General features: G+C 33.6%; 1 protein-coding gene across 1 annotated transcript; it reads left to right on the forward strand.

The window, feature by feature from the left end:
- The first annotated feature begins 1,704 nt into the window (after positions 1 to 1,704).
- Positions 1,705 to 2,028, forward strand: LOC111025112 (uncharacterized). Its single transcript, XM_022302961.1, has one exon. It carries the CDS (start codon positions 1,705 to 1,707, stop codon positions 2,026 to 2,028), a length of 324 nt encoding a protein of 107 aa, XP_022158653.1.
- The last annotated feature ends 10,940 nt before the right edge of the window (positions 2,029 to 12,968 follow it).

The following is a 12,968-nucleotide window of genomic DNA, read 5'->3' on the forward strand; positions in this document are numbered from 1 at the left end:
TTTTATCCTCTTTTAAAAGGAATTATTTCTAATACGAAATTCATAACTAATTGGGAATATCTTATTAGAAGGAAAGAAATTAAATAAAAGAATTCTAATCAATTAAGGATTATGTTTCCTACTTTGATTATATCTCTTTATTTACAAAATATCCTAAAAATTCATAATTCTCAAATTGAAGCATCTCGCCATAATAATTGTGTCTATATTTTATCTGTTGAGCTCTCCCCAATTTTGGTGAAGTCTGTATTATCCTCTAGAAGTCTCTTTAATTATTCTCGAATATCTTCAATCCGCCACAAAATGAAAAATTATAATTAAATTCAAATATTTAAACATAATAAATTGATCAAATGTGAAATAAATATATAAAATATGGATGTATTTTGCATAAAGTATGACATATAGTTTAAAATGCCACCATAGGTTAAGCATTATCATGCATCATATATGTATAATTCTTGTAATATATGATAGTGTGATTTCAAATTTTCATGGATAGTGGATATAAGTGTTATGTTAATTAAATGTAAATTGAAATGGATTGAGCATGACATTACTTTAGCAAATATAAGTGTTATATTTATGAATGTCATAGATGCATGCATGATTATGGGTTAATTTCTTTATTTTATGAGAGTTATAAAATTGGTTAATCGGAATTTAATTAAAGCCTATAAGAAAAGATTAATATAAAATATTTCTTATAAGCAAACTTTTTCTAAGGGAGGTTATGTCTAAGGTTGATGTAATTAAGCTAACCGTAAGGAAACACTTCTACCTGGGAACCAACCTGAGAGTTGAATTAGTCAATATTTTATAGCATCCAATAATGTGGTAAGTTCGTTAAAGTGTTTAATGAACTAAAACATCAGTGTTGAATAAATCCAATATTAAAGTTATATTGTACAAACTTATAAACTTATATAATTTCATTTAGCCTGATTTTACCTAAGTCAAAAATCCTAGTTTTAAAATACTAAATGGGAGGATTAGGTATATATAAAATATACCAAATATATAAAATATATGTGGTATATAAATATATATCATTTCCTTCACATTCTCCGTATAAGTTCACACTGTGAGTTCCATGCTCAGCCTCGTGTCGTCATAGGTGCGGCCTCCCTACGGATGGTGTTTGCATGGTTCAATACAAAAGTGAATGGAGAAAGTATTTATAGTAAGTGGGAGAAGTATGTGTGACAACACATCCTACGGTCTCCTCAATTGGTTTGCATCTTGAGGTTTCATACACGGCCTGTGTGTCGCCCTGAAGCGACCACCCTTACATAAGGTCTTATATATGGAGTCAAAATAAGAGGAAACTTCATAAATGAACAAGGTTTCTAAGGTATTGCACCAATATTGTCTTTCCCTACGGCGGGCTTATTGAGGTGGACCTCTAGGGTCTAAAAATTGCAGGTCACACTTATGGGAAGTTGTTAAGTTAGTTAAGAACTTAGGACCAAACAAACAATGACTAAATGTTATAGGAATAAGAGTTATTATGGTGTAATATTAAGTTGAGAATGTATAAATTCAGTGAATGAGTAGCTGACTGCCCCACGATAGCTGTTGCTCTAAATCATTGAAGCATCGTTGCAATAATTTTGATTGTTAGGGTATATTATTACCTTGCTAAAATTTATTAGGTTTAGTGGGTAGTGCAGTAGTCTAATATAAAGTTGTTTCGATTTCAGCATGGCTACTTCTATTATTTCCTTGGTTGCCGCCGAAAAACTTAACGATGAAAATTACACACAATGGAAAATTAACCTTAACATGATACTCGTGTTACATGATCTTAGGTTCATCTTAATTGAGGAGTGTCTTCAGGTTTCCCCGCCTAATGCAGCCCGAGTGAATCGGGATGTCTATGACAGATGGACCAAGGTCAATGATGAGGTCAAAGTCTACATCTTGGCAAGCATGTCTGATGTGCTGGCCAAGAAGCATGAGAACATGGTCACTACAAGGGAGATCATGGATTCATTGCAGGACATGTTTGGACAACCATCCGTTTAAGGTTGGGAGTTTGTTGGGTTTTTTTCCCTAAACTCGTGGTTTGTAAATATAAAACAAATGTTTATTCAATAAAGTTGTTATTGAAGTTTCTTTTAGAGTTGCATTAACCAAAATCAAATAAACTAACATCCAAGATTATGTCATGTAACTGGAACATTATATATTTAATATATAGGGTATATATTTTATATACAGTGTATATATATACAACATATATTCGATATACAGGTGGATAATGTTCCAGTAGTAACCTAAAAAGTCTATAGTATATGGATAAGGTTGGGTACCTTATCCTGGTAACACTATTGATACGGCCCACTTTGAAATAGTTACAAATGACATGATCCAGGTCGTTTGTGTGGTGACATGAGAGTGGGGGTATCCTATACAATGAGTTTGTATGAGACCGGACCGCGAAATAATTAATCTTTAGCTGTAACACCGTTAACTAGTAGATTAATATTTCAATAGGATAACCAGGTAACTCGATCTCAATCCTGAGTGAGTTATGGACTTCTGCCTGTTAGGCTCGTCCTTTGATTTGCATGGATGAGAGTGGTCTGAGTCGCCGACTTAATATGCCTACCATTTTGGGGACGTGACCGAGTGGGGAGCTGGGAACATAACTACACAAGATGGAATTCACTCTTTCCCGATTATAGAGTAAGTAGATGAGTGTTCTCTTAAGTTCTGACTCCGAGACTTGAATAAGGGGCCCCACCTTCTCACTGGCCCGAGAGGTACTTTCGGTTATTGGTTGGACCATAATCGGGTTGTTCATCAGAGGATCAATGGTACTTAAGGCATAAGATGTAACATAGGGGTAAAATAGTAATTTGACCTAGCTGTGGTTACGAACACTCGTGAAAGATTGACTTACCGTTAATGGTCAAAATCCATGGACGCAAAATATTCTACAGTGAGAATAGTGCAACTGTGGGTCTTTAGTGGAGTGACCGACAGTTAACGAATGTTGATTAATATGGTTAATGAGTTTAATCAATTAATCTCGTATCGTTGGAACTTCTAATTTGTAGGTCCATTAGGTCCCCTTGCTAGCTCGTAAATGATAGCTATGAACCGTTAGTCTTGAAAACAATTTGAATTGTTCAAATTAGTTAAACGGAATTAAGGTTAATTGTATGAGATGCAATTAATATAATGTATGTTGATAGATTATAATATAAAGTTAATTTTGAATTGGATTTGAAATTATGAGAGAGATACATATTAGAATTTGATTATAATATAATTGATTAATTTAATTAAATATGATTTAATTAAATATGATTTAATTAAATTAATGTGATATATTAATTTGGTTAAATTAAATTAGATTTAATTTAATTTAATTAATAATTCTTTTTTGTAATTAAATAAATTAGATTTAATTAATTATTATTTTAATTAAATTTGTTTTAATTAAAATAAAAGAAAAAAAAGAAAAAAAAATGGAGAAAACCTCCTTAATGGTGGAAAGTGGGGAAGTGAGTGGGGAAGTGCTGACTTCCTCCCCCCCGAACGTCGGTTGATAGAGTTTCCAAAACTCTAAATGAGAAAAGCTCTCTGTCGATTTCTCAATATCCCTTTCAATTATAAGACGGTTCTCACAAAACGAGTTCTTAATATCCAGAGGATAGCATAGAGGACTTTGTGGTGGCGTTGGTGTCTACATTGAATAGGTGTCTTCAAAGGTATGTATCACTAACTTTCTTGTTATTCATGCTTATGTGTCTTTTCTTTGTTGTAATTCTAAAGCAAGATCGAAGCACACGTGTTCGCGCGATTCCACTACGGGATTCGATCCCTTCATTATTAACTTGTCGTTAATGGTGGTACATCCGTGGACACGAAAATATTCTGTTGTGAGAAAAATGCAGCAACAAGATTTTAGTGGAGTGACCCGCAGTTAACAAATGTTGATTAACTCGATTAACGAGTTTGACTGATCAATCTCGCATCATTAGAGCTTCTTATTTGTAGGTCTACTAGGTCATCTTGCTATCTTACAATGGGTGAAACGAAGATTAAGAATTATGAAATAATTTTAAATGTTAAAATTACATAAGGTAATACATATAATGTATATTGATAAATTATATAAATATATGTTAGTTTTTTAAAGATTCAAAATTAATACTATGTATGTTGAGAGTGGGCGTTGATGTCATGGAAGCGGAAAATCTCTATTTTCTACATTTTGAATTCCCTTTATAAATTCAAAAGGAGAAGGTATTCAGATGGTCTTGGGATTTCTCGTAGATTAAGGAGAAAATATCCTATATTCAAATTGATAATATATCCCAGTGGTCTTTAGATTTTTGCTCTATGAGTAAGCTAAACCCTAAATTAATGCTAAGAGGCTAAAAAAATGTATCGACTCGCTTACTCTCTCTATCCCTTGAAATTGGATTCCACAATTTGGATTCTCGATCGAGAGACTTAGCGAGGAAGATCGAGTGGTGTTGTCTCGTTGGGTTTACACGAAGAAGAATCTTCAAGGGTATATTTTTATGTGTTTGAAATTTCAAAATAAATTCAAAAACGCGTTCTACTGCTTCCGCTTCGGGATTGGCATCTTTTAATTATATACGCAGTATATTAAATATATACTCTATATCTGTTATATACTGATCCAGTTACATGACATCACCTTGGATGTTAGTTTATTGGATTTTGAGTTAATGAAATTCTAAAACAAACATCAATAACAACTTTATTGAACAAATATTTATTTTGTATTTACAAATCATACATTTATGGTATAAAACCCAACAGTCAATATATCCTCAACGCCATCATCATGTATGATGCATGAGTTTCTGTTCGACCAACGTATCGGTTAGGTTGTGACACAATCCTCCCACTACGTCGAGACACTCTCAACTCTTGAGATGGATGTGACTAACGTGATGTACTAGCACCATCAAAACAACTATTGTTTAAGTGTCAGCATCATTAACAACACTTGTTGATGTATTTGTAGCTTAATCGTAAATCTCATTCAACACAATTTTGGTTCGTGGTTTATGATCCCTCAAGTGGTATTCTTCCAATAATGTAGCATTTGTCGATATAAACACTCTGTTTTCTTACGGATCAACGAAGAGTCCACTTCTCGATTCCTTGGGGTAGCCTACGAATTGAGTAACTTTTGAATGAGATTCCAGTTTCTTGGGGTTTGTCACTAACACATGTGCTGGACATCCCCACATTCCGAACTTACGTAAACTAGTTTCATGTTATCTCTAAAGTTCAAAAGATGTTTTAGAAACACTTTTTGAGGTAACTGTGTTCAAAATGTGTACTGCATTATCTATTGCATAACCTCAAAATGAGGCAGACAACTGAGCATAACTCATCATAAATCGAACAATGTCTAATAGGATTCTATTTCTTCTTTCTGATACACTGTTCTGTTGAGGTGTACCAGGTGATGAGAGTTGAGGTGTACCAGGTGTCGAACAATGTCCTCCCACTTGCATGTCTCCACATGAACGAGTTGGGATTCAATCGTTAAAAGTGGGTCGTATCCAAAGTGTTACCAAGATAAGGTATCTAACCTTATCCATATACTATATACCATTTTAGGTTATTACTGGAATATTATCTACTTGTATATCTAAAATATATTCTATATTACATATATACACTCCATACCAAATATATACCCTGTATATTAAATATATACTGTATATCAGTTATATACAATGCCAGTTACATGACATAACCTTGGATGTTAGTTTGTTGGAATTTATTAATGCAATTCTCACATAGCTATGTTATTAAATGACACAATTTATGTGTGTAGTGTGTCTGACCCTACTAGCCGGGTTACTTATTGTGTATTTTAAATACTCACTCTTTTTAAAATTTTTTTTATGTAATGATAATAACATATGAGGTGAGTGACGGGCTGTTTGTTACGTGTGCCATGAGAACCGCATCAACATAATTTTATTTCCACATCCCATATTGAATTATGTGGAAGTGTTTTATTTTAAAAAGTTAGAGATAATTTTATCATTTTATTCATTATTTAATTATTGTTTTTTAAGAAATTGTTTCATTTTGTTTTGTTTGTTTTTTATCGTATCTCATATAAAGGTTTCTAGCTATTTCGTAAGTTATGAAATTTTAGCTATGACGTTCATAGTTGTTACCATTTTTTTTAATTTAAACGTTAAAAACATGCATGTAGTAACGTCCCTAGTTAGTATAAGTCCAAAAAGTCGGGTCGTTACAGTTGGTATCAAAGTCCAAGTTAATGTTCCTGTAGACTTGCTTACATCGTAAGCATTAGTGTGTCAACAATGCCAGGCACGCAAACACCTTGTCACCGTCAGATATGCCTTTTGTTTTAACAATATTTTTTTTTATTATTAGAAAAAATGTGTAGTATGCATAAATAACACGCATGATTATGTTGTATTGTGATGAACAATGTGTTTTACATTTCATGGTTGTGACAATAGACTAAGCTGGACTGTGTCATGGTTATTAGATTATGGCTCCACGTAGAAGGGTTTATGTGACATGGGGAAGATTAGGTAGAGGTGCAAATGCTGAGACAATAGGGCCAACAATGATTAATAAACCTAAAGTCAGACAACGATCCCACTAGTGGGTAAAACTCTTGGACAAACAGAGAATCCTCCAGTGGTTCAAACCTTCGATTAGACGAAGAATCCACCAATGGGTCAAACTTCTAGACAATCAGAGTCCACTATAGCGTCCTTAATGATGGAGGTCTTATAGATACTTGTTCAAACTGCTGTCTCTAATCAAACGGCTCAATTGACTGAAGATCGAGGGAGCAAGCCATTAGAAGCTAAATATCTACAAGAATTCAAGAAGTACGACCCTCGCTCTTTTGACGGACTATTTGTAGATTCCACGTTGGCAGAGGCTTGGTTATCCTCGATAAAGACTATCTTTCGTTATACAAGGTGTCCGGAGAAACAAAAAGTGCAGTGTGATGTCTTCATGCAAAAAGATGATTCCCTTTTATGGTGGGAGTCTGCACAAAGGTCTATCGATCTTGGTGGAGGCCCTATCACAAGGTTATAGTTTAAGAAGGATTTCTTCCTACAGTATTACCCAGCGATCACCCGATTCAAGAAATAAGATGAGTTTCTAAACCTGAAGCAAGGTAACAGATCAGTGGATCAATATGAGAGGAAATTCACAAAATTGTCTCGTTTGCCCTTGAGCTAGTAGAAACAAGGCCAAGAAGACCGAATGACTCATCATGGGCCTAACAGATGAGATTAAAGGTTTCGTGGCAGCTCTCTCTCCCACCAGATTATGCTATAGCACTTTGAGCAACTGCATTGATTGATAATCGTTCAACAAGTAAGTCCCAAGTGCCTTTAGAACTAGGATCTTCCACTGGACAGCAAATGAAGTTTTACCAAGCATCTTGTAATCCAGAACAACTTCAGGATAATTTTGCCACGATGAACCAAGCTGAAGGTTAGAGACAGCCGCCTAATCGACAACAAGGCCCTAACTATGAAAAACTAGTATGCAATACTCACGACAAGCATCATGAAGGGATGTGAATCCCGGAGCGGAAGCGGACATTCGTTCATGATTTTTGAGAAACAAAATCAAAGGTGTGAAGAAGTAAATACAGGGGAAAGTCTTTAACTTTGAAGAACTTTTATTCAACGAATTCCACTCAAACACAACCAAACGATCTTCCGTGCTATCCTCTTGGGTCTTGAGAACACGCTTGTGGGAGCATTTCTTTGGAACGAGAGGGAGTATTGAGAGAGAGAGCTAGAGAGAGATTGAGAGTTATCTTTTTCTATATTACAGAACAGTTCTGCAACAAAAATAAAAAAGAAAAATGACGTGGGGCATACTAACTTCCAACTCCGCTTTGCAGGGGAGTTTAATATTAATATTAATATTAATAATATATATATATATATAATTAATATATATATATATATATAATTAATTAATCATATTAATATTAATAATATATATATAATTAATATATATATAATTAATTAATCATATTAATATTAATAATATATATATATAATTAATATATATATATAATTAATTAATCATATTAATTAATTATTCATCTAATTAATAATTAATTGATATATATATATATATCAAATAATTAACACTTAATTATTTATCAGATAAATAGAATCATATTCTATAGCATTTATCTTGTATAACCTATAGTTCTAATATACATCTTATGCACATTATTTTTAACCTATAGTTTTAATATGAATCTTATTCATATTAATTTTATTTGAATCTCATTCAAATAATTTCTCTCATAATATATAGTTTTAATTTAGAATTAATTATATATTATAATGTATCAATATACATATAATCCCTTAAGTAATTTGAACAGTTCAAATTCTTCCAAAAACTTGATCCTCGTTTTACCCGTTATGAACTAGAAAGGGGACTTATGGACTTATAGATCAGAAGCTCCAAGGATACGAGATTAATCAGTCAAACTCATTGACCGAGTTAATCAACATTCGTTAACTACGGGTCACTCCACTAAAGACCCGTAGTTGCACTCTTCTCACTGCAGAATGTTTTTGTGTCCATGGATATACGACCATTAATGACAAGTCAATCCTTCACGAGTGCTCATAACTCAAGTTGGGTCAAATTACCGTTTTACCCCTGAGTTACATCTTACTCATTAAATACCACTGCTCCTCTAATGAACATCCCCGTTATGGTCCGACTAATAACTGGAAGTCCCTCTCGGGCCAATTAGAGGGTGGGGCTCCTTGTTCAAGTCCTAGAGTAAGCATTTAAGAGAACACTCATTTACTCCCCTAAAGTCGGGGAGAAGTGAATTCCATCTTGTGAAGTTATGTTTCCAACTCCCCACTCGGTCTCGTCCCCAAAATGGTAGGAATGTTCAGTCGGCAACTCGGGTCACTCTCACCCATACATATCAAAGGACGAGTCCTCACGAGCAGGAGTACATAACTCACTCAAGATTGAGAATGAGTTGCATGGTCATCATAAGAAATATCAATCTATTAGTTAACGGTGTTACATCTAAAGATTGGCTATTTTGCGGTCCGGTCTTATACAAACTCATTGTATAGGATACCCTCACTCGTATGTCTCCACACGAATAACCTAGATCGAGTCGTCTGTAACCTTTACAGAGTGGGCCGTATCCATAGTGTTGCTAGGATAAAGTACCCAGCCTTATCCATATACTATAGACCCTTTAGGTTATTCACGGGACATTATCCTTTCATAAATCAGGGGTATATCAAATATATACCTCGTATATCAAATATATACCCAGTATATATACTGTCTCGATTACATGAAATAACCTTGGATATTTAGTTTATTGGATTTTGGACAATGCAATGCTATGAATTCAACAACAAATTTATTGAATAAAACTTTATTGAATATACATTCGTGTTTACACAAAATACAAACTACGAGTTTAGGGCAACACACCGAACACATCGTTGGGCGCGTTTTTTGTTAGGAGCTAGAGTTTGTTTTAAATGTGGCAAGGAAGGACACATTGATAGAAATTGCCATGAGGACAACACCCCAGTTGATGCAAAAGAGCCTACTAATATGAACCAATCAACTTTACCTAAGTAGACTTGAAAATATGACAAACTTTAGTCATTACATGACATGGAGTGAAGAGTTAGATTCAAAATAACATGTACAATGCTTGTTTTTTGAGACAACGCATTGATATTTGTTTGAGTTATATTTGATTGACTAGTTTATATATGATTTGTTGGTAAATTAAGTTTAGGTTAGAATTGTAAATTGTTGGGTTAGGTTTTGTTAATGTGATATATCAACAAAGTATGTTGATCTATCTAGTAAATCAATAAAATGGATAGATTCTAACACCCCGTATTTTTTTTATATGATATTTTTGTAGTTGAAATGCATACGCCGTATTTTTTTTATAATAGAGATCTTTCCAATTTAGTTTTTTTATTTGTTCTTCTTATCTTTCCTGAAAATGAAATATAATATTTATTAGAGAAGTTTGGATTAGATAAAGTAGATTAAAAAAAAATAAAAGGAAAAAAAGATAAAAGAAATTAACAAAACGAAGTAAAGATTGGCCACGCTTTAGAATTAGTTAAAATAAATATCACAAACCTTATGTTATATTTTTACGTTGTCATACATTTTTCCCTTTTCTCTCTCTCTAAAATTTTCATCTTGCAAAACAGTTTTCTTTTCTCTTTTATGGTGCACAACCATCCAACGTAAATCAATTACTCATCAACGGTAAGCTACGAATAAACGTTATGTTTGGTGATCATTATACGAAGTGATAAATTTCTTCAATTAAATTTTACTGTCTTTAATTCTAGTTATTTTTTGGAAAATTTGTTTAGGCCGAGCTAGTAAATTTCGTAGATTGAGCCAACATTTATTTTGGATCACTATTAAGGTAAGTGGCTCTGCTTTCATAATGGCCTTATGGCTAGGGTTGAAAATTTATATGATTTTTTAATGGCCATGTGATGGATGCTATTTATAAATTTAATGTTATGTCAATTGTTGCTGCATTAAAAAAACATAATTATGAGACCTCCTCCGTGATCTTTAATGTGAAAATGTTTATATATATATATATATATATATATATATATATATATATATATAAATAAATAAAGGTTGAGGACCCATTGTAATGCACAAAGTAGACTAAAATTGAGGACCTAGGTGGGTTAGACTTGACTCTACTGACTGGGTGCCAACTACAATCAGTTGGGGTATAGTCTCATAGGAAACCCACCTATGTACCATAATGAAGTTGGTATCGTCTGTGTAGGGGTTGAGTTAATTGCTCACATCGACCAAAAGAAAAGGGAAAAGAAAAAGGAAAAGATAAAGTAAAACGACATTGATGAATAAAGAGTTAGGTCCCACATAGTTATATTATTAAACGATATAGTTTATATGTGTGTATGCACACCTGACCCTGTTAACTGAGTTACTTACAATGTATTTTTAATACTCCTTATTTTTCTAAATTTTTGTAGGTAATGGCAAAAACATATGAGGTGAGTGATGAGCTGTTTGCTAAGTGCGACATGGGAACCTCGTCAACATAATTTTATTTCCATATTCCATATTGAATTACGTTGAAGTGTTTTATTTTTAAAAAGTTAGAGAACGTTTTTCTTTTATTCAAAATTTAACTAACTATTTTGTTAGTTATGAAATTTTAGCTATGACGTTTTTATGTATTATCATTATTTTTTTATTTAAACATTGAAAGCATGCACGTAGTAACGTCCGTAGTTAGTATAAATCCAAAAAGTTGGGTCATTACATTAGCTACAGAGGAAGAGTCTTCATCATCCTAATTTGAGTATTTACAAGAGCCGCGTTCATAAAATTTCCACGTACCAGTGACCACACATAAATATTATGAGATAGACACGATGGAAAAATGAGATTCTACAATTTAAGGTTCATCTTTTCATGTTCACTCTAAACTTTGCATTAGGGGAAATTAGCATATACGATGAAAAACTAGGAATAAACTAATTAGCATATCAATGTAAACCTAAAAAGAAACCAGAGCTAGACCGAATTTCAATGCATAACAAGTAAACTGAAGTAAGAACAACAAAACAAAAAATAAAATTGTTATGAAAATAAAAGCAGGCAGGGGAAACCAGTCCCCTTGGTCATTATTTTTCTTCACTACCAACGATGGAGTCACCCGTGGATTAAGATGCTATAGCAACGACAGCGTCCACTACGTAGATTCCCATTCCCCTTCATCTTCGAGATGCATAGTCACTTGCATCGCATACGACTTCAAATGGTTTTGTCCAATATAGATTATTCATGATAAGTGCATTGATGACTGCCTCTTTGAGAGTATTAAACGCTTGAAAACAACCTGTATAAAAGTCAAACATTATATTATTTTCCAATTGAGAACAAAGTGGTTTTGAATTTTTAGAAAAGTCTTTTATAAACCTTCTGTAAGACTTCTTTAGATGAGCTGTTTGCTAAGTGCGACATGGGGAACTCATCAACATAATTTTATTTCCATATTCCATATTGAATTATATTCAATTTGCTCTGATACCAAAGGATAAGCGCCAATGTTGTTCGAGTTTACAAAGCTAGAGTTTCTTCTAGGATCCTTGCAAACTCTCACAAGAACAACTAACTTACCAAATGATTCCAACCAAGAGTAAGGTTAGAAGATGAATCACTCTAAGGTCGGACTTAGAATCTACGATGGACACTCCTAGATCCTAAGACGACTCGCTCCAGAATTAGCTTGATCAACACTATTCCAATGAATCGGTTTAACATCAAACCTAAAGAAACATTTGAAAGAAGCAACACCAAATGTGTTAAGGAACAAAAGTTCTTGAATTTCAATATGTTTAATCTAAAAAACAAGGTGATTACAAGACTTTAAATGGGCAAAAGGGTCATTCAACATAGGAACACCAAAAGCCTTTCAAAATACTACGTAATGCAAATTGAAGAAAAGAAGACATACAAATTAAAACTTAATTGCACATCAATCTAGACGACTAAATGTGGATCAGAAAACGTAGGATTGCTTTAAATTGTCTTGGAAATAACATGTAGGAGGAGCTTCACGTTTGTATGAGATTTGACAAGCTTTGACAACACAAACTCCCAAGGGGTGCAATCTGCCAAGGAACCTGTTCACAATTTTGAAAACTTTTTTTGTCCTCCGTGCCATCTCTCAAAATAGGCAACTTTTCCCATGCCATCTCTGCTCCATTCTCTTTTTGACTCATTGAAGTAAGGGTATAGGTTTAGGGTTAGGGATTTGGGGTTCCGGTTTCGGGCTTCGAGGTTCGGGTTAGGGGTTTGGGTTTGGGTTGGGGTTTCGGGTTTTCGGGGTTTCGGGTTTCGGGTTTCGGGGT

The sequence above is a fragment of the Momordica charantia genome (assembly GCF_013281855.1).
Source record: "Momordica charantia cultivar OHB3-1 chromosome 1 unlocalized genomic scaffold, Mcharantia_2.0 BLBB01000001.1, whole genome shotgun sequence".
In the NCBI taxonomy this organism is placed as follows: Eukaryota; Viridiplantae; Streptophyta; class Magnoliopsida; order Cucurbitales; family Cucurbitaceae; genus Momordica; species Momordica charantia.

What these genes read in the sequence shown, in the direction of transcription:
- LOC111025112 (XM_022302961.1), top strand. Translation starts at nt 1,705, where the DNA reads ATGGCTACTTCTATTATTTCCTTGGTTGCCGCCGAAAAACTTAACGAT.